The 21,813-nt window shown below is 43.8% G+C and overlaps 2 protein-coding genes and 1 pseudogene across 3 annotated transcripts in view; all 3 read left to right on the top strand.

Annotated features, from left to right (window-relative positions):
• Positions 1 to 4,574, top strand: part of CHAT (choline O-acetyltransferase) — a 48,817-nt gene extending 44,243 nt beyond the window's left edge. The window contains exon 14 of the mRNA XM_059172615.1: positions 1,563 to 4,574. Within this exon, the coding sequence (XP_059028598.1) occupies positions 1,563 to 1,832 (270 nt within the window). The 3' untranslated portion in view covers positions 1,833 to 4,574. The remainder of the gene's footprint in view (positions 1 to 1,562) is intronic.
• An 865-nt stretch (positions 4,575 to 5,439) lies between these two features.
• LOC131830103 (mitochondrial import inner membrane translocase subunit TIM14-like) lies at positions 5,440 to 5,897 on the top strand (annotated as a pseudogene).
• Positions 5,898 to 9,556: 3,659 nt separating this feature from the next.
• C4H10orf53 (chromosome 4 C10orf53 homolog) lies at positions 9,557 to 19,670 on the top strand. 2 transcript variants are annotated; one of them, XM_059172614.1, is made up of 3 exons: positions 9,557 to 9,653; positions 18,665 to 18,784; positions 19,478 to 19,670. In XM_059172614.1, exons 1-3 carry the CDS (start codon positions 9,557 to 9,559, stop codon positions 19,540 to 19,542), a joined length of 282 nt encoding a protein of 93 aa, XP_059028597.1. In that variant the 3' UTR covers positions 19,543 to 19,670. The 2 variants fall into 2 exon arrangements, with proteins under 2 accessions (XP_059028597.1, XP_059028596.1); XM_059172613.1 differs by lacking the exon at positions 19,478 to 19,670 and adding an exon at positions 19,159 to 19,332.
• Positions 19,671 to 21,813: the final 2,143 nt, after the last annotated feature.

The following is a 21,813-nucleotide window of genomic DNA, read 5'->3' as shown; positions in this document are numbered from 1 at the left end:
TGTAATCATGGATGCCACCCTAGCAGAGGTGTCCTGAATGGGAACTGGTGCTCTAGCCCTGAGCTTACCAGCATTTAATCTGTTACCTGTGGGGTGGTGTTCCACCATGACGGCCACAGGCTCTGAAGCCCAACAGGTCTAGAGCTAAGTCCCGGTTCAGCTAGAAGCAGCAGTTTGGGTAGAAAGCCTAGCCCAGTGGCTGGCGTGGAACAGGCACTCCAAACAGGTCACGGTCATTATGGTAAAGTGCTATGAGACCAACTGCAGACGATCAGTGGCCAGCCCAACATCTCCCAAACCTGTTCTGTTGGAGGACCACTGTGACAAAGACAGAATACAGTCTACTGGAGAAGGACAGCAGTTTAGGAAAGAAAAGGACCCCCAAACGTCAGTTGACTAAGACTCCGCTTCATCTGCTAAAGGCTGGACATGGGCAATGAGAGGGGCTGATCAAGTTGTGTTTGAGGATAAAAGCCCACTCAGTAATTTGATTCTGTCATGACAGCGGTGAGCTCGCAGACGCGAATCAGCGAGGGCAGGCCACAACAACATAAATTCTTCAGGAAACTATCCATGGGCCAAAAAGTGCTTTGGAACGGTTTTACGGCCTTCAGCTGTTGCACGGCAAATTTATCTGACAATGAGGTGACTCTATTAGCAAGACTAATGGTTTGTTCTGCCCCATTAAAACGGCCGGTGTCACTTCTGAAGGCCTGACTACACAGCGCCTAAAACCTTGGGTTTAAAAACAATCCCAAGCCTGCAACTCCCCGAGAATGTGTTCTAGTTTTCCCCCTATGACCAGCTAAGACAATGAATTTGGGGATGGGGGGGGTGGCTTGGTGTTTTTTCTTTCTCCCAACTGACAATGAACATGTATGGCGGGAATGCCTTCGGAGACACATTTTCCTGATTTGTGATCCTAATTACAAAACCTCAGCGCTCTGAATTCAAAATGTGTTAGGTGCCTAACTAAAACGCCAGTCGATGGCAGTCTCTGAAATGCCCAGTGCTGGGTAATTGCGCATGGCGGGGGGCTATGGGGAGAAAAGCAGACCAGCCAGGCAATACTGACAGTAATTAAGGATGTGGGGAAAATCGACAGAGAAGACAGGCCAGATTTCCTTCCGTTCATAAATTACTCCCTCTGGGAAGCCATCTAACTATGGGGTGCCACCAGGGTGCCATTGAGGAAATTACCCTGATTGCCTCGGTGCCTCATAAAGCCCCCAAGGTGAAGGGGAGACTCAGCCTGAGACCTAGCGCAGGTCACTCTGGGAGATTTTGACTTCATAAGTTGAGCAGATTTCCCACCAGGGAGTGGTTTATGGACCCTCTTCTTTCCATATCGTGCAGTTAGATGGGTTTGTTTTTATGACTCTGGCTATAGCCATCCATGCTGAAGCTATTGGATCATTTGGTTAATTCAGTCAAACACCCAGGTGGAAAATGGAGAAGTAAATATCCCGTCGAGGCCTCAGGGTTGCTGAAACACCCTGTATTCTAGCAAGGTCACAGGTTACTTTTCAGACCAGTGGCTTCTGACCTATCCTCTCCTCCAGGTGCCCACAACCATGGAGATGTTTTGCTGCTATGGTCCCGTGGTGCCGGACGGCTACGGGGCCTGCTACAACCCCCAGCCAGAGAATATCCTTTTCTGCATCTCCAGCTTTCACGGCTGCAAGGAAACCTCTTCTACCAAGTTTGCGAAAGCAGTGGAAGAAAGCCTCCTTGAAATGAGGGACCTGTGTAGTCCGCCACAGTCTACAGGGGGCAAGCCACTGGCGCCACAAGATAAAGCAACAAGGCCCATTCAGGGGCACCAACCTTGACTCCTGCTTCTAGGTTTCAGCTCCCCAAACCCAGCATTCTGCTGCCGCTAGACCCTGCCAAACCCCAGCTCCCAACCCTCTCCCCCTAGCTTTCGGTAGCTCCCCTGTCCTCAGGGCTCAACAGAGACCACACAGAGGCATCACGCAAAGCAAGAGTATGAAGAGGAAAGTGTCCCTCCTTAGGCATGGGGACTGTCCTTGTTTGCCAAACTGCCCTCTGGCCTGTGTACTGGGAAGTAAGTCCGGCCTGGCTCGGAGGTGGCCTTGGTGAGGTGTGCAAGTCTACACCACCTTCCCTCCATGGCCGCAGAAGCTTAATGGTGGTGTTTACTTCTCCAGCGGGACCTAATGTGTCCAGGGGAGGTTTTGCCCAACAAGAGAATGTGTCACTCTATTACATGCAGCATATCTACAAGTGTCATGAAGAAGGAGGCTAACTTCAGGTCAATACCTCTTTTCTTCTGGGAGGAGTAGGGGACATTGTTTTCAGATTCGAAGCAGTGTGACCATGACCTCCTCCAGGGTGGCTTGCCCTGAGCCATACAGGGCTGCAAACACCCCATCCCTACACACACACACACACACACACACACATCCAGTTAATTTAAAATACAGTGACCCAGGCCCCAAAATACATTTCTCCTTTCATCTCCTGTGGGCAGCCTTCCGTTGAGTTTGGGAAAATCTGAGAAGGGAAAAAGAATCATCCGCCATGGCACTGACCTTATGCTGCTCGGCCCCCGGGGCATCAGCGACAGTCCAGGAGGAGGAAACAACCCAGTCAACCCAGTGCCCCCCATGCAGCAGGGCAGGGTTGGTGGGAGGACCAGTCCATTTCCCCAAGAATCCTGCCTCTTGTATTTTTTTTCTGGTGGCTTCCCCACTGCCCTTTCTATAAGGAACCATACCCATTATAGGTGATCTGCCTTCTAGAGGAGAAGTGAGAGGGTTGCTTTGGGGATTTTTCTGTCATTGTTATTTGTTTTGTTTTACTCATTCTTAAGAGAGGTTTTTAAGAAAACCACTGTGACATTAATTTCAGAAAATGATCTCAGTGGCCCAAGCAGGTAGAGGATGTTATCTAGGGCTTGTAATGAAACCCCATGTGTAGGAGCACAGAGCAGGGCTTTGCCTAGGCTGGCGGGGGGGTGGGGGGAGCAAGTTTGAGCAGACAGCTGGTGGGGACCAGGGCCAGGAGGAGGGAAGGGCTATGTCCAGTCAGCCCTGATGGAGGGACAGACCGTGCACAGAGCCAAAGTTAAGTTTGTCCTGAGAGGCTGTGATCATCAAGGAGACAGGAGAGGCACTTCCCACTGGGGAATATTTTTATGGTAAATCTAAAAAGGCAAGGGAGTGGGAAAGCAAGCAGAAAATCAAAACTGCAGATAAATGAGGCAGTCTCTGTTCAGAGGAGGAACAGAGCTCAGCGCTAGAGAGATCTGCGGTGCAACCCTGAAGGAGAGTCCTGGCAAAGCCCCCTCACTACACTCCCATTGTGCTCTGGGCTGGGGACCCTGTGCAGGTCCCTCTTGCCCACTAGGCAAGTTTCTGCACTTTGACCTCTATGGATGGCAGGGCTGAGATGGGTTCCGCTGGCATTATGACCTTTGCTCAGCTCTCTGAAAACACAAACAGGGCCAAGCAGTAAATGCTTTGAGCCCTGGTTTTAGTCGGAGGATTTCTGTTGGATGATCTGCAATATTCTGCACAACCCTTCAGAGTCATCAGTCTGTAGGTCCATACTGCTTCCACAGACATCCACCTTCCTGCTACCCTAGGAAAGTTGCAGCTCAAGTGTCCTGGGAATATCTGGGGAAATGCTGTCTCCCTGCTATAATTTGACCCAAAGCCACTTGTCTGTTCTCACCAAATGACCACAGTACAGATCTGAGTTCTCTGCTGGTTTCCTTCCATGGATTTCTGGGCAGGCAGAGAGCACTGATTTGGGGATCAGGCAACCCCACTGACCTTAACCAAGAGACTTAAATGCCCAGAGACTCAATTCTTTCTATCATCAGATGGGGACAAGAATGTCCCGACCTTGCAAGGCTGTGAGGATTGTAGAGCACGTGTGTAAAGGGTCTTGCAAAAGCAGGTGGACACTGGTATCCTCTGTCATGATGATGTTACCCCAGTGGGCAATGTTCAGATGAATTTGCTTCAAACTTTTCACACTGATTTTAAAGAGCCAAACTCACATCTATCATTCTCTGCACAAAAGGAAAGGAAACTGACTCTGCACATTCAGATATCAACCATGCACTGTGAGGGCTTCAGGAAGTGGGGGATTGTGGACATTTGGCAGGAGGGAACACCTCCTCTTTCTGAGGAAGAATCTGGAAGCTGGTCTTTCCCCTCCAAGAACAAGTGGAGGCACTGAGACTTTATGCAAAGGCAATGCTGAGCCATGGCCATGGGCATTTCTGGGGGATCCTGGTAATGGAGACTGTTCCAAGTGTCCCCAAAGAGATGGAAAATGAAACATGGAGACAGTCACTGTGGGGGAGTCATGCATAATAAACATGCTTGTGGCCACCTTACGATACCACTAAGTTGCCAAGATACATAAAGTTGACATTTGAGTTCTATTTTTATAAAATTGTTCTAGATTTATGGCAATATATACGTGTGTATTATAGCCTTTTGATTTTAAGTTATAGTTTTGTGCTTTAAAGAAATATGTATGACTAAAGAACTGTATATTGAAAGCACTATATTCAAAATATTTAAAGACCATAAGTCCATATTCAATAAAAAGTAATACCAAGAAAGACGGTGTTAGCCATTGTTTCTAAACAGAAATGGTATTCAAATTTTGTTATAAGTTCTGTGAACTGGGTCAACGATCTGTTTGGCTTTGTCTGAGGTCAGCAGCAGTGGTGGACATCTGAAAGATACAGGGTTCAGGAGAGAAAGAGAGGCAGGAATTTAGTCTCTCCTAGTGTGTGGCATGGGGAAAGGGTGAAGGGCAGAGAGGCTTCAGGGGGTTTTTGTGATCATGTTGGCAGAAATCTGGGTGTAGAGATGGGTGTCTGCACATAAGCCTGCACCAACATGCATAGACAGAATGGAGTGGAGGGGAAAGCACCAGGCTCAGAGATGGGATGACTGGATGATAAATCTGTTCTATCTCCAACTCTGGGGATTGATATGTTTAACATTAGAAAGGAATAAAAATACAGGGAAGGTACATGTAGTTCAGGAAGAAGAGATTAGAGAGAATGAGGGAAAGCACTATTCGAAGAGGAAATCATTAGGAATATTCCAGAATCAAAGAAATATGTTATTCTAAAATTCTTGGGTCAAAGAAGAAATAATAATGGAAATTTAGAAATACTTTGATCAGAATGATAATAAAGATACCTTATATCAAAACCTCTGGGATACAGCAAAACTGATGCCTTGAGGAGAATTTTAACCTTAAAATACATCAGAAAAGAAGCAAGACTGAAAATCGACGAGCTAAGTGTAACTTACAAAGTAAGAAAAAGAGTCAGGCCCTAAACTTAAGGAAAGTAGAAGGAACAGTAAAGTCAAAAAGTAACAAAGGGAGGACAACTATCAGTGAAGGAGAAAACAAAGTTAAAGAGAAGTTAAACAAAAGAAAATGGGGTTCTTTGACCATGCATTCAATGGAGGGTGGGGAGCCAAGCCACAGTTAGAGCCATGTGTGGTGCACATTGGCCTGACCATTGCCTCTGCAGGATTTGCAGACCATTATGACTGGCAAGCCATGAAACATATGAAGCCTCAAGTAAAACAAGTTTTTCAAAATCTACTAAAATCTGCCTCTAGTGGTGGCATTATAGAGATGTGTTTGAACCCAAAATGATAAAACAAGAAGCAACATAATATGAGGTGTAGATGCAAACCTACAGCCAATAAAGGAAAAATAGGAGATATTCACCAATGAACTATGCTTTTAAATCACCCAGACAAGGGAAGATCTCCTTATAGAGCAGCCCAAATCCATGAAGCTAAAGATTTACAAGAAGGTCAAGCTAAAAAATGAAGAAAGTGTGTCATGAATTTTAAGTTCTTGTTAGTTTAGGTGTATGAGTGCCAGCTTTTAATGATAAAATGCCTCAAAGCTACAAATTTAAAAATGATTTAGCTCAGGCTTTCAAGCAAAGCCTTGGTATAAGCTTCTTCTTTAAATATGAGTATTTTAAATCAGCTTATAGACTAGTTGGAGTTTTAACACTCAGAAATTATGAGTAAATACATATGGTTTGAATAGAAATAGTGTTCATTATTCATTTAGCAAATAATTTGTTACCTATGTCAAGGCAAAATGAATGCAACAATCATTGGCTTTCAAGGAGCCCCCAATCTAATGGATATTGATAAACCCATAATTAAAATACAATGTGATAAATATCTTTTTAAAGTTGGTTCTTTAAAAAGAATAACAAAATAAACAAATCTCTAGTAAAACCAATAAAAAGAGAAATTCAGAAATAATATAATGAATAAAAGGTAGATACTACTGCAGTAGACATTATAATGATAACCAGAAAATATATCAACTACTTAATGCCAGTAAATTTGAGAATTAGATAAAAATCCTTAAGAAAATAAAACTAATGAGAGAATAAATAAAATTTCTGGACAACCTTATAAATCTTAAATGAACTGAAGCCATAGTTTAAAATCTTCCCACTTAAAAAAATCTAAATCAAACAGTAGCAAACTAACTCTAACAGTATATAAAAAAGATAATATACCCATGACCAAGTCAGGTATATCCAAGTATGCAAGGTAGTTTAATATTAGATAATGAGCACTGGTGATGTATGGAAGTGTTGAATCACTATATTATTCACCTGAAATATGACACTGTATGTTAATCAACTGAAATTAAAGTAAAAACTTTAATTTATTTAAAAAACTTTAAGACAAGAAAAACTTTATTTAAAAAACTTTAAAACAAGAAAATAGCTAAATGTCATTTACTCATGAACAGCTTAAAGAATAAAAATATAGGCCCACTCTAATAGATCATTAAAATGCATTCAGTAAAATTCAACAGTTATTCATAATTTTTAAAAAAACCATTGCAAAAGGAAGTAGAAAAGAAAATAGCTTGACATTAACATTTACATAAAACATACAATATACATCATTGCAAATAGGGAAATGTAGAATAAAGTGAGGATATGCATTATTTCCACTTCTATTCATCATTGCACTACAGGTTCTAGCTTGTGCAATAAAATAAGGAGAAAAGGAAAGAAAGGCTTAATAAAAGAAAAAAGCTATCTTTGTTTGCAGACAGTGTGATTTTCCATAAAGAAAATCCAAAAGAAATCTGTAAACAAATTAACAAATCAATTAAAAAGATCAAGGTTGCTTATATAAAATCAATATACAAAAGTCAATTTTATTTTATACACCACAACAAACAATAAAATCACAATACAAAATACATGATTTATAATAAAACCTAGGAATAAATCTAACAAAAGACATGAAGATCTATACACAGATAATCATATTATAATTATAATACAGATATTAATGTATGGAAAGACACTGAAAAAGATCTAAATAAAGGAGAGGTATTTCAAGATAATGAATGTGAAGGCATTAGAAAGATGTTAATTCTCCCCAGATTGATCTCTAGATTCAATGCAGCTCCATCAAAACTCTCAACAGGGAATCCTCTGCCTCTGGTAATGGTAGACTAGTTAATTCAAACGAAGCTTCTTACAGAAGACATTTTTAAATATCTGGCATATACGTATATATTTTTAAAGATAGATTTATTTATTTATTTGAGAGAGACAGGAAGCAGGGGAAGAGGGAAGGAGAGACTCTCAAGCAGGCTCTCCACTGAGCATGGAGCCCAACATGGGGCTTGATCCCATGACCCTGAGATTATGACCTGAGCCAAAACCAGGAAGCAGATGCTCAACCAACTGAGCCACTCCTGGTATATATATATTTTATATATATATTCTTAAAATCATAGAAGAGCTCATTAGATCAAGACCAGGGAGAGGATGAGAATAAGTAAGCATAGCACTGGAAGTACTTTTACTCTGGGGCTATTTAGGGATCCTTGAATAGGCAGCCTAGAAGATGAGATGCAATTTTTGAGTCTTTGCAGTGTTAGGCATACAAAAAATTGGAGTCCAACAATACCCAGGGGGAATCCTGGCTAGCTACCACCTTCTTTGGGGCAGGAATGAGGATAAAATATAAATGAACCAACCTCCACATGTCCTGCGGCCCAGTTTCAAGCCATCTGGATGGCTCAAATAATCTCAAACCCTGAAATTGTATGAAGGGATCCTGGGTTGCTGGTGTTACTAGGAACTGGCAAGCAGTGAGTGTGGGGGGAGTCTTCTATAGAGAAAGATAACATCACCCTTGGCCTCAAACTGTTCCTACAAATAATTTTTCTAATACAATGTCCAGTACACAATTAAAGTAAACCAAGAACTCTAGACAAGATAAGCAGACACCAGCAGAAACAACAAGAGAAACAGACATGTGAGGTCTACAGACTATAAAGTATTTTTACTATGATCGAGAATAACCTCAAACCTAAAAAAACTTGGCAAGAAACTGAAAACCATAAAAGGTGATACAGCAGATTTGAAAAAAGATCAAACTGAAACTTTAGAATTATAAAAATAAATAACTGAAAAAAACAACCATATTGATTAATTTAATAGCAGTTAAAACATGGTTACAGAGAAAATTAGCAAACTGGATTACATGTAAAAATGAATGAGTGTATGCACACATATATACATATAATGCAAAAGAAGAATGAAAAGAGAAAAACACAGAAGGAAGAGACATAAAGAATACAGTCCCAGTTAAATATATTTAGCTAGGAGCGTCTGGGTGGCTCAGTGGGTTAAAGCTTCTGCCTTCGGCTCAGGTCATGATCCCAGGGTCCTGGGATCCAACGCCACATCGGGCTCTCTGCTCAGCCAGAGGCCTGCTTCCCTTATGATCTATCTGTCAAATAATAAATAAAATCTTAATATATATATATATATATATATATATATGTATATGTATTTAACTGATGTCCCTGAAAAGTGAGAAAATGGAACCAGAAGCAATATGAGAAGAGATAAGGACTCCCATTTTTCCAAAAACAGGTGAAGGACTTAAATTCAGTTTCAAGAATCTCGAAAAATCCTAGGCAAGATAAACAAAAAGAAACCTATAGACAGGCACCTTACAAGAGTTTCCTGTCCCTCCGACACCCCTGGCTTGCCTGGGAAGGTTACTTGGCCTCTTCTGAGCCTCAGCTTTGTAAATACAAAGTACAAAACACAACCTACTTCATAAGGATGGTAAAATGATTAAGATAATATACAGAACGTGCCTAGCACGTCACCTGACACATACGTTCTGGAACTGGCTATAAATGTTGGCTACTGTCGGTATTTATAATTAACACTTGCCACACGGGGCAGAAGTCTCCCATTTACCTGGCAGTCAGGTAAGAGAAAGCAAGTTACACCACAACTCTCTTGCACCCCGGAGGTGGTGGTGTAGATACCCAGAAAGGGAGAGTGCTCATCCCGCCAGCCACACACAGGTACCCGGCACAGGCCTGGGGGCAAGGATCCTCAGGTCCCGCCCTTACCCGCGCTGGCCCCGCCCACCCTCCCGCGTGGCCACACCCGCTCCCAAGAGTCAGCCCAGCAGTTGCCTAGCAGTGTGTGTTGCGTCTCAGCGGGAGCCAGCGGACTGCCATGCCGAAGGATGCGGTGGTCATCATTCGCTATGGGCCGTACAGTGCAGTTGGCCTATCTGTGGAGTACCGCACCTTCCGTCTAGAGGGCCTACAAGGTGGGCAGCTGAGAGCCAGAGGCCACCCAACTGCATGTGCCCAGGTGCACCCCGGCCTCTGAACACCCGTGCAGGCTGTGCCCTCTGCCTATTCCTCCTCCCTTCCTCAGACCCAGACCAAGCGCCATACCTCCGGAAAGTCTTCGCACTGGGGACCAGGCAGTTCACACAAGTTATTTGGATAGGAGGGATTACATACCTTGCTTTACACATTGGGAAGCTGAAGATCAGGAACGTTAATTGACTTGGCCAAGGTCAGATGGCTGGAAAAAGGTGGAGAGGCTATGCCTTCAGCATTCAATAATGGGATAAAACTTTCCTGAGCACCTGGTGTGTGCTGGACACTCTTCCAGATACCGGGGTCACACTGGTGAACAAAGATAGATGTCCTTAAAGTGACCTTCTCATGGTTGACTGCTAGTTGACCGTTGAGCCCCGGCCTCCAGCAGAGGAACGTAAGCAGAGCAGGACCCACCACTGGTCATAATTGGAGGGAAGGAAGGGATCTGGAACGGTTTATTCACTAAACTTTACTTGAGTTGAGCTTTAAAGAGTAAGGAGAAATTAACCAGTTAAGGAGAAGAAAAAGAGTGTGCCGGACAGAGGAGCTGCAGAGGCTGGCAGCATGGACAAATGATGCGTTTGTTGAACTGCTGAGGGGATGAAGCTGGAGAGGCAGACAGGCGCAGATCTGTGTGAAAGTTGCAGGCGGGGGTTGAAACTGTGGCTGCCCTGAGGAGAACAGATCAGAGGGGGCCAAGAATGGAAGCAGAGACAAGTCAAGAGGCTTTGGGGTGGTCCAGGGAGAGATGAGAGTAGTTTGGATCAGGACGGTCACTTTCAGGTCTGAGTCATGGACTTGGGGACAACATGCAGAATGAGAAAATAGTCCAGGACTGAGCCTTCAGTGCTTTAAAATCCTCTATAATGTCCCAACAAAACCTCCTCGTCAACTTTCTCTCTCAGGCTTCAAGAGGATCCTTGTCTGTCTCAACAGCCTTTTGCCTGGACAGCTCGCATTTTTCATTTGCCCGCGCGTTGCCCATGCCTTTTCCACCCCAAGTTCTGCATTAGGTGAAACAGAGACAAGGGCTTGCCTGTCCCTGAAGTAGACCCCAGACAGGCGGCAGAGACAAACACAGGAATTTGCAAACAAGGTGTGCTCTGCTCCCTTTAGACACAGGAACCCGGACCCACACAGGGGACAGGGGCTGCCGGGGAGGAGGTGGGGACAAGGGCAAGTTAAGAGGCCACAAAGCTTTCTTACCACTTTCAAGTTGCCTTTGTCTTGACTCAGCCTTTACTCTTTTGCCAACTTTGACTATTTTCCAAAGTTCTGACGAAGTGGGTTCTCACAGTTTCTGGTGGTTTGTTAACTTCTCTGTGGAGGAATGGGCATTTGGAGTGCCTACTCTGCCATTTTGCTGCTGTCTACAGATCCTTTTTAATTACATTTCTTGCTGCTGCCATAATCAGCATGACTGTATAGAGTTCAACTAGATCAATTACATACCAAGAATTATATTAAAGGGGAATGCATACATAAGCACTTGTTATAATGTACAATTTACAAGTATTGAGGCTGGGGGGGCTTCCCATATAGTTGGCACACAAATCCCTTTGACTCGACTGGTCACTTCTGGTCACTTGTCTCCTACCTGCATTCTTGGCACTACTGATAGAGCAGAGATTAAGCACAAGGACTCTGAAGTCCAACCAATCTCATTTTGAATTTGTCTCTACCATTTTATGGCTGTGTGGCCAAAGTCAAGATAAGTTATTTTACCTTTCAGTTTACCCATTGATAAAATGGGAGCAGATCACTACCTGACTAATGTGAGATTCCAACGGGAAAATGCACACAGTCGTGAATACCATTCCTACACATAATAAATGCTCAACAAGCATTAGTTCTTATTACTCCAGAGCAGGTGGATTACTAGGACGGAGAGGAGGGCACAGCTTGGGACATGCTGGGGAGCAGCAAGTCACTGGGTCCAGCTAGAGGATGTTACACAACGAGAGAGGTAGGCCTGTTTTACCCTTGACCACAGGAGCAGCAACATTTCCTGAGTGAAGAATGATGAGATTAAGGATGTGCCTTAAGAGGCCCATTCTTTTGGGAGGGAGACAAACCATAAGTGACTCTTAATCTCACAAAACAAACTGAGGGTTGCTGGGGGGAGGGGGGTTGGGAGAAGGGGGTGGGGTTATGGACACTGGGGAGGGTATGTGCTTTGGTGAGTGCTGCGAAGTGTGTAAACCTGGTGATTCACAGACCTGTACCCCTGGGGATAAAAATATATGTTTATAAAAAATAAAAAATTAAAAAAAATATATATATATGTTTATAAAAAATGAAAAATTAAAAAAAAAAAAAGAGGCCAATTCCTGAAAGAAGAGATTTAGGGAGAGGAAGTGAGAGAAGACAATTATTAAGAAAAATTAAGAGATTAGAAATTAAGTTCTGAAGTTCAGGGGAAAGACAAAAAAAGACTATTTGACTACTAAAGATGACTTGATCCAGAAGTAGTTGTGGCTTTATTTTTTTTTTTAAGATTTTATTTGTTTATTTATTTATTTATTTATTTATTTGACAGAGAGCGAGAGAGCGCACAAGCAGGAGGAGTGGGAGAAGGAGAAGCAGGCTCTGCCACGCAGGGAGCCTGACACGGGACTCCATCCCAGGATCTGGGATCACAACCCAAGCCAAAGGCTTGGCCAAATGAGCCCCCCCAAGTGCCTCAGTAGTTGTGACTGTAAATAACATCTCTTTGTTAATGACTCCCAAACTTATCTCTCCAGTCAGGCCCTCTCATTGTCATTGGGATGGTCAGTAGTCCTCTCAGACTGAGTGCAAAGTCTCTAAACTGGCCTCTTCATATCCAGACCACCCCAGTCCCTCCTGCATTCTCTACATTTCAATGCACACAGCTCCCTTCTTTCAGTTACTCAAGCCAGAAATTCATAGGCATCTTTCTTTTTTTTTCTTTCTTTTAAATATTTAAATTAAATTTAGTTAACATATAGTGTATTACTATTTTCAGACGTAGAGGTCAGTGATTCATCAGTTGTGTATAACACCCAGTGCTCGTCACATCACATGCCCGCCTTAATGCCCGTCACCCAGTTACCCCATCCCTTTACCCCCCTCCCCTCCAGCAACCCTGTTTGTTTCCTACAGTTAAGAGTCTAATGGTTTGCCTTCCTGTTTTTATCTTATTTTATCCTTTCCTTCCCCTATGTTTATCTGTTTTGTTTTTTTAAATTCCACGTATGAGTGAAATCACATGGTGTTTGTCTTTTCTGACTGACTTATTTTGCTTAGTGTAACACCCTCTAGTTCCAGCCATGTCATTGCAAATGGCAAGAGTTCATTTTTTTTTTTTTAAAAGATTTTATTTACTTGACAGAGAGAGCAAGAGAGCGCAAGCGGGGTTGGTTGGGGGAGCTGCAGAGGGAGAGAGAGAAACAGGCTCCCCACGGAGCAGGGAGCCTGATGCAGAGGTCGATCCCACACCCCTGAGATCATAACCTGAGCTGAAACCAAGAGTCAAACACTTAACTGACTGAGCCACCCAGGCGCCCCTGTGCCGGGTACATGTTAGGGGTTGATAAACATGAGGTAAAATAAACCTGAATGGAGGGGCGCCTGGATGGCTCAGTGGGTTAGGCCTCTGCCTTCTGCTCAGGTTATGATCTCAAGGTCCTGGGATCGAGCCCCACATCGGGCTCTCTGCTCAGCAGGGAGCCTGCTTCCACCCCACTCCCCCACTGCCTCTATGCCTACTTATGACCTCGCTCTCTGTCAAATAAATAAATAAAATCTTAAAAAAAAAAAAAAAAACCTGAATGGAACCGAACACTGGACCCACAGGAAGTGAAACTTGGGGAGAAAGCAAGGAAAGACAGAACTGGCGGGCAGCAGGACCTTGGCAATGGCCCCTCCGAGTGGTGCAGAGGTAGGAGAGAACCCAGAGGCAAAGGAGGCCAGTGAGGTGAGGATTTCAAGAAGAAAATGGCTAAGGAGCAACAAACTGTAAAGTAGGAGTCATTTCTAGAAAAAGATGAATTAATGGTTGATGAAGGACATAGAAAAAAGTGTTCTCACGGACTTGCAACAGGAAGGTAAAATGGCACAGAAATTAGAGGGCAACTTGATTGTGTCTTAAAACTTAACCATGTACTGTAGAAACCAGCTCTTCTATTGCTCAGTCCCATATATATATATACATATATATGTATATATATATATACACACACATATATATGTGTGTATATATGTATGTACATATATATATTAAATTTATGTACATATATATTAAATTATACACTTTTACATATATATATATATATATATATATATATATATATATATACACACACACATACATGTACACAGAGGCATGCCCAGGAATGTTTTCTGCAGTGTTCTTGCTGATAGTGAAGATTTGAGAACAACCGGACAAAGGACTGGCTTGAGATTGTAATCTATCCATCCCATGAAATGCGGTGCAGCGGTCCGTGTATATCGATAGGGCTGGATAACCACGACACAGCAGTGAGGGAATAACGTGTGTTCCTGAATTCCACCCACTCTGTGATCCCATTTCTACTGAAAGTGTCAGAGTGGGGAGAGGGACGAATAGGGGTAATTTAGCAGTTTTGTCCCATAATTTCAAGGTTTTAAAAAAATTATGGGCCTGCATTACATTTATAAGCTGACAAAATTTTAGAGTTTAAAATAGTTTGGGTTATTTTTTTTAACCAGCAAAAGCATTTTATTTATTTATTTATTTAAAGATGTTCTTTATTTTTGCAAGAGAGAGAGAACTAGCACGAGGTGGGCGGGTGGCCGAGGGAGAAGCAAACTCTTTGCTGAGGAGGGAGCCCCATGCGGAGCTTCATCCCAGGACCCCAAGATCATGACCTGAGCTGAAAGCAGATGCTTTACCAGTGGAACCACCTAGGCGCCCCAAAAATGTATTTTAAAGAAGTAAGTAAGGAGATAAGTGAGAATGGCCATCTGCTAAGAGGGGTGGGGAGAACTGAGTGCGTCCCCAGAGTGTGTTGATGGTTCCCCACCTCTGAGAGCACAGGGTCAAGAGAAGATGGACTGAAGCCTCCATCCGCAGGAGGCAGGAAAGCAGGGAGAGATGAGAAAGCCAAGAGCACAAACAGCTCTTCCCACAGCAGGGGAGGGGAAGGAATATCTCAAGAAGATCAAGGGGAGAATTTTTATGGTTAAAGGAGAACAACATTGCAGGCTACCCGCAGGTGGTTGATTTTTAAAGTTAGTTTGTGTATTCTTAATGATAATTCGTATAATGCCAGCAGCCAACATTTCCTGAGGGCTGGCGACAAAAGCCAGGGTGCTAACAGAAACAAAACAGGAAGGGTCTGCTCCCCACTCCCCAATCCCCCACTCCCTCCACCACTTTAGAGTCAATACTAGCATCAGACCAAGCACAGGTCCTCCTCTGTAAAATCTGCATCTGAATTCTGTACATTTCTTTGAAAATCATAGCCCTTTAGCATGTCCCAAAGCCCTGCTGGCTTTGGAAATATGCCTGATCTTTCCTGCACTCACTTTCCTGCCTTAAGAAATCTGAACATTTTTGTTCATTCCTTATTACCCACAAATTCTAATCGCTCAGCAAAAGTGTCTCTACTGTGGCCTCAATATTGATGAAATTAAGCTATCTAATGTTTAACAAGTCCGAAGTAATTCCCCGCCCATCGTTGCTACTTTGTCCGTTGTCCCAAATGAAGTCTGCCAAACGACCTGCTGAAAGGAAGGAAAAGGAATTGAAACCAACCCAGAAAGCTAGGATCCGCCCTTATTCAGCTAAGATGCTCTCTGTGCCATTCTCGCATCCCTAGCTCCACACAAGATGCACACAGTAATGGTCATCAGCCTTGCAACTGTGCTGAGCGGAGGAGGGGGAGATGCCTGTCTGTTTGCTGTGACTTCCTAACTAGCTGTGTTTCAGTCACTCCCAGATGGTGCACAATTCCGCCAGCGCTGAGAAGAGGGAGGCTTTTCCGTGTCCCTTCAGTTTACGCAGATCTCCCTTGAAGAATGAGGTGCCACTTCAAAGAGGCAGGCGTTCTGCGGGTGGCCTTACAGCTTCTGGTTGATTTATGCTGGAGTTTAGCCACTGCCTTTGGAAAGACTTTGTTGCATGGAGTATATTTATCTGACCTTTCTTTGAATAGACAACCCCATAGCAGCTCGTAAGAAAAAATGGGGCCTCCATGTAGCGAGGTGGCATTTGGGTGAGCTGCGGGGATTCTGGTGCTTCTCCAAGTTTGATCCCTTAAGCCTGCGCTGACCACCCTGACCACCCTGCAGCTGGGCTCAGCCCATCATCTGTCTCTGACAGATGAGAAGGGGCAGGCATCTTGAGGGTGAATGTATGATGTGGAATCCGAGGTGGTTCATCGCTTTCATAAGAAGCAGACTTAGGTCGCTCAGTGCCCTAAAGAGTCATTGGAGGTACCCAGCACCATTACGCTGAGCTTGTTTATTTAACAAGCTGTTCTAATACCAGGCACCTGGTGGGCTTGGGAGGTGGGGAGATTATGGTCAGGGTCAGTGAGGGAGACCTGTGCCCTTAAAGGCCCCGAGAGCTCACGCTTTGTGAACCATGTAGAAGGTGATGTGAAGTGCGATATATTCAGAAGATTTCTTCCTGTTGGGCTTCATGGCTCAGGTGCCATTATTTGGCACCACTGACTTGCACAGAGTAGGTCATTTGGTGCATCCAATCCTGTCTCTTAGGAGACACTCTGCCATGAAAGAGTCCTGCTGTTCTCATAAAGCAAACCCCAAACCCAGAATCTCCATGAGACTCAGTCAGATGGGGCCCTGCCCTGTGAGAAAGTAAAGCACCATGGTGGGCTGCCGGGTGCACACCTTCTTAGGGGCTCCTTCTGCAGAGCCCCTCCACACTTCTAGTGCAATCACAGTGGGCAGCTCCCCACAGAACCCGTGCCTCCTCCTCTCCAGAAGCCCCAGGCCTTAGGGAGTGGGTGTTGTGTGTAAGTAGGATAGAGGCAACACCTTGTCTCCAGAGATCGGGTAGGAGTGGAGAAGCTGATGTGTTCCTGATTTCTTACCATCAAGTTGAAGTCCATTTCCCAAGAGCATTTTCTGACAATGCAAAGCCAAGGTCCTGGAGGCCAAATTGCCTCCGACCTACTCCCTTGCAGCTTTTTCCTCTAGGGCTACACGTCCCCACTATTGAGGTGCTGCTGAGAGAGTGTCTGAGCCCCAGATCTAATGGCCATCCCAAACTGCACGGACCACTTCATTTAAACAAGTCATTGGTCCAAGCCGAGTGCCTTCCTCCAAAGACATTTAAGACAGGACACTGAAATAGGATACAATAACATAAATATGCCAGAGAAAAAGATGCTGGTGTTCTGTAGAAAGAGGCGTTAGCTGATGCCGGGTCAATTAGGGCCACCACTTGGGGGCCTGAGGAGAGCGATCTTGTTAATGGAGATCCTCACTGAGTTACTCTCTGAAGTTCCTTTCCAGAAGTGAAATTAAAATCACGCAATTAAAATGTTCACAGTTGGGGTTGGATGTTCTTGAACTGATTGAAAGATGAAGAAGTGGACATGCCAACATTTGGAAATAGCAATTGTCTCTGTAATTAAATACAATTAACTGACGTAACTGTCTGCTTTTCTGCATGTAAGACGGATTGAGATTCTAAGACTTAAAAAAAAAAAAAAAAAAAAAAACTTCCTCTGATTCCTCTTCTCATCCTAACCAAAATCCTCGCCAACGTATGAAGACCACCATAGATGGCAGCTTAGCCCACTGACTCTACCACCAAGGTTACGGGATGAACATATTATTAAGAAAACTGCGGAGAGACGTGTTAGAGAAAACAGAACTCTGTGATGGTCAATGCACATCATTTCTCCTAAATGCATATATTCTTGGATTTCCACAATGGAGGCAAGATCTAAAACTGTTCCACAGCTGATCTCTAGGGAAGTGATAACCAGAAGCGGCTTCCAAAATTTAGCTCATTAACTTAAAAAATAAAATGGGCATTTTGTTTCTTATTATTAAAGAAAATCTGGAAAATGCTGAAAGTATAAAGAGAAAGAGGTTTCACATACTATTACCAAAAATATATACCCACTGGGTATTTCTTTTCCTATTACATATACATATTTAATTAGTATTGAATATACATTTTCATAGATACTATATATGTATGTGTGTGTGTATATATACCTACATATATATATATATATATATATATATATATATATATCCTGATTGTTTACCTATGTCAGAAATATTTTTCTTGCTATTTAAAAAATTCATAAACATCTTTTGAAGTGTTTGAATAAAATCTCATTATAAGGACCTGCTTGACCATCCTCTTCCGATTAGGACAGTATGTTATTCAAAGTATTTTCTGTTGTAATACTGCAGAAAGGAACATCTTGCTACAAAAGTCTGCCTGTATTTCTTGTTTTTTTCCCGAGGAAGCTTTCCTATAAGTGCAATTTCCCAGGCCAGAGTTTAATTCATTCTGTCATTCTACATTTTCTTGAGGCTTTTGAGGCTTTTGACGTGTACTGCCAAATTTCCTCCAGAAAAGTGACCAGTTTATATTTCTACCCGCAGGATAAGAAGTGGGCCCTGCTTCTTCCAACAATGCTTCCAACATTGAGTATCATCTCTATAAGAAACATTTAAAAACCCTTCCTAGAGACATCTCATATCTTCGTGCACCCTATGGGTCTGGGGCAAATTGTGATCTACCGACCCCTGAACTGCTCAGGTCCCTGGCTGCACTTCCCAGCAAAGGTGAAGGCACACCTGGGCCAGCACCAGCTGGGTACCCACCAGCGCAGCTGAGTTAAGCCAGGAGCAGCTGGAGAACAAGCCAGCTGCTGCCATCCATGAGGACAGCTGCCTATCAGGTTAATCTAGAGCTTGTCCCCATGTCACTCACACCCCTCTCCATCTTTTGCAGCTGTGTTGACCAGAGATGGACACAAGGTCATCCTAGAGAAGATAGAAGACTGGAATGTGGTGGAACTCATGGTGAACGAAGAAATTGTCTTTCATTGTAACATCCAAGACTTGGAGTTCGGTAGGTCCTTCAGCACTGCTCCCAGCCAGCCCTTTGCCTTCCCGGAAGCATGCTTGATTTCAAGTGCAAGTGGCCAGTGGTTATGCCCAGATTCAAGTTGGTTTTTTTTTCTGCGTCCTAAATTCTTACTCAAAACGTTGTGTTCTGTGATACGTGTATGAGCACATCCTAAAGGATACGGAGATAAGTGCTCTATGCCCTGGGCTTCTTCCCAGAACCCTGGAAACATAGGAGGGACCGAATGAAAAATGAAATGTTAGCCCTAGATTTCAAATGGGGATTTAGGGATAAGAGGTTTGGGGGTTTTCTTTTTCTTTCTTTTTCTTTTCACGTTTTAACTATGTGTGTTTTATTATGATTTTCCTCCAAAACAGTTTCTGTTCCATTTGACTCTTCTACCCAGGCTTGCTAAGAAAATGAGAGTCTGTACGCCAGCCGTGCATGGCGTTATTAGTGAGGTTCTAGGGACCTCTTGGCCCTGGAGAGCTTCCCGCCGGGCAGACGAGCATCACGCATCCTACACTCTGCTCAGAAATAAAAGCTTGTACAATCCACTCATACTCTGTTAAAGGCTAGTTAACAATTGACGTGCCTGTGTACTTTGAGACGTGACCTCTAGTGGAAGCCATTGTCTTCTATGACATGACATCATATAGAAAACTGGCCAAGAGAAAATTACATCTATTTCCCCAGGAGGTGATGGCAAACTAGACCCTCTGTGTGAAGAGGCCAGGATAGCCGTCCTAAATGCCTACTGATCTCCTTGTCCGAACGGGCTCTGAAGTCAAGAGAACAGCAGCTACCTCTGGCCCTTCTGTGCAGCAAAAAAGCAGCCTGAGCCTTTGAAGGCTCTCGCAATCCCAGGTAAGGCCAGCCTGTCCTTCAGCCTGCCCCACACAGGGTCCCTCACCTGGTTGCAAGGAAGCAGGGCCCACAAAAATAATAAAACATCATTTGCAGCATCTTTCAGTCTCAACCCACAGGGAGAGCCCTCTAATATCAATCGGGTCCACATTGAGCTGAAGGAAATAATAAAATGCAGCCTAATAACAAAACGCCATCTCATCCTAATAACACGGAGTTTGCCAGAAGCATCTAAGATTCCATTCTATAGTGAGTAAAGAGCTAGGAACAGGTGAAATTAAAGATTGGGCGGCAAGGGGAGCAGGGAGGGAGAACTGGGGCTCCTGAACATCTGAACCGAAAGTAAATGTCGGTATTTGGAAACCCAGCCATTTCTGCAGGCTGATTTCTTGGCCCCAAGGCAATCATATTTTAAACGTTCATATATGAGTACCTGAAGTCAAATCATCAGTTATTCTTTAGAACAAGAAAATTATCTGGCTTCTTTTGCATTCGCCAGTCCAATGAGCAGCTCTGGAGAGAGCCCAGAAGAGCACAGGGCAGAAGGGTCATGTGGCTCCTTGTCCGTCTGGGGAAAAACACAGCCCTGCAGAGTTAAGGAAGGATTTCAGTTACGGTCAGTGTAGAAACCAGCCATGCCTACAGGATGTTCTCTGTACTTTCAGGTCCCAGACACCCAACTATAGCCCACGTTGGCAGCTATAGAGAAATGCAGATATTGATCTGATGACAGTAAATGTGAGGTCATGGTAAAAAAACATCACACCTTAGAGGAGAACTAGGAGAAAGAGGGTTCCTTCACAGAAGACTCGGGACACCCTGGTGAAAGAGAAGAGTTTTCAGGCTTCCACAGGCCATCGGCTGGCTCAGAACACAACCAACCCCCCTCCACCCCAGGCAGCTACCGGGCTCCCTGTGGCTTCCCGGCACCCGGGGAGCCCTGCTTTCCATCCCTCCCAGTGGCCTCAAGCCCCTGTAACCCAGAACTTCAAAAGCATCTGGGAGGTGATGAAACCACTTGGGCAAGTTGTCTCTCGCATGTGAGGAGATGGGGGATGTAAGTTTCATTTTCAGCCCAAGCTTCACTTACCAGGTTTCATTCAGAGATTACCATCACTTAGGACTCTGGAAATATTTAATCATCCTCCCTGAGAACCTGAGGCTAAAAAACTTTCTTCCTGGTGTCTGGTGCCAGTTACCTTCGATGTAGTCCCTCTTTCTCAACAACCAGTTTAAGTTATTATAGACGTAGCATTCTGCTTTCATAGGAACATTTTACTCCACGAGAAATACATTTCCATTATAGTAAAATGAAAAAAGATAGGTGAGGATAAAATAAAAATTTGATAACGTTTTGTCATATTTCAATTTGGGTTTCTTTTATTTATGGCTGATTATTAAGAGATAGATGTATAGAGAAATTGATTTCACTAATTTCGGATCACATTGTATGTAACCAATTATGTATTTTTTTAACTTAATATTTTGTGTTGACCCCCTTCCTGTGTGATTAAAACACTTATCCAATCATTCTTCCTTTTTTTTTTTTTTTAAGATTTTATTTGTCACAGAGAGAGAGAGAGAGAGCACAAACAGGGGGAGCAGCAGGGGGAGAAGCAGGCTTCCGCTGAGCAGGCAGCCCAATGCGGGATTCGATCCCAGGACTCTGGGATCATGACCTGAGCTGAAGGCAGACGCTTAACCAACTAAGCCACCCAGGTGTCCGTTGTCTAAGCATTCTATCATGAATCAGGAAATTCTTCCTTCTTGAACAATGATTCTTACTTTCATTGCCATAACTTTTTCTGCTAAGAAATAAAATTGCAAGCTTTCCCATCTGCATTCGATGCAGTAACTTCAGCTTTAAGGACTGTGGCCCCTTCTGGGGCTCTGCAGCCCCTATGTTGAGCAAGAGCTCCACCAGGCAGCGGCCTTGCCCTCCCCTGACACGCCCCAACCCAGCCCATCTTTGTGCCCTCAGAGCTGCACCCCCCAACCTGCTCTCCTTCCCTCCCTGACCAGAGAAGAAGGGCAGGTAAGGCAAGATTGTAAGATAAACTTGAGCGCACAAAGTTTCTGGGAAATGCCTGTGCCCAGGATGCTGTGCTCCAGTTTCAACCAGAGTTAAATGAGGTATGAATCAGCATTACCAGAAAAAGTCACAG

This window comes from Mustela lutreola, chromosome 4, assembly GCF_030435805.1.
Source record: "Mustela lutreola isolate mMusLut2 chromosome 4, mMusLut2.pri, whole genome shotgun sequence".
Classification (NCBI taxonomy): domain Eukaryota; kingdom Metazoa; phylum Chordata; class Mammalia; order Carnivora; family Mustelidae; genus Mustela; species Mustela lutreola.
The sequence above is the reverse complement of the archived record's forward strand: the minus strand, read 5'-3'. Positions and strand labels throughout refer to the sequence as shown.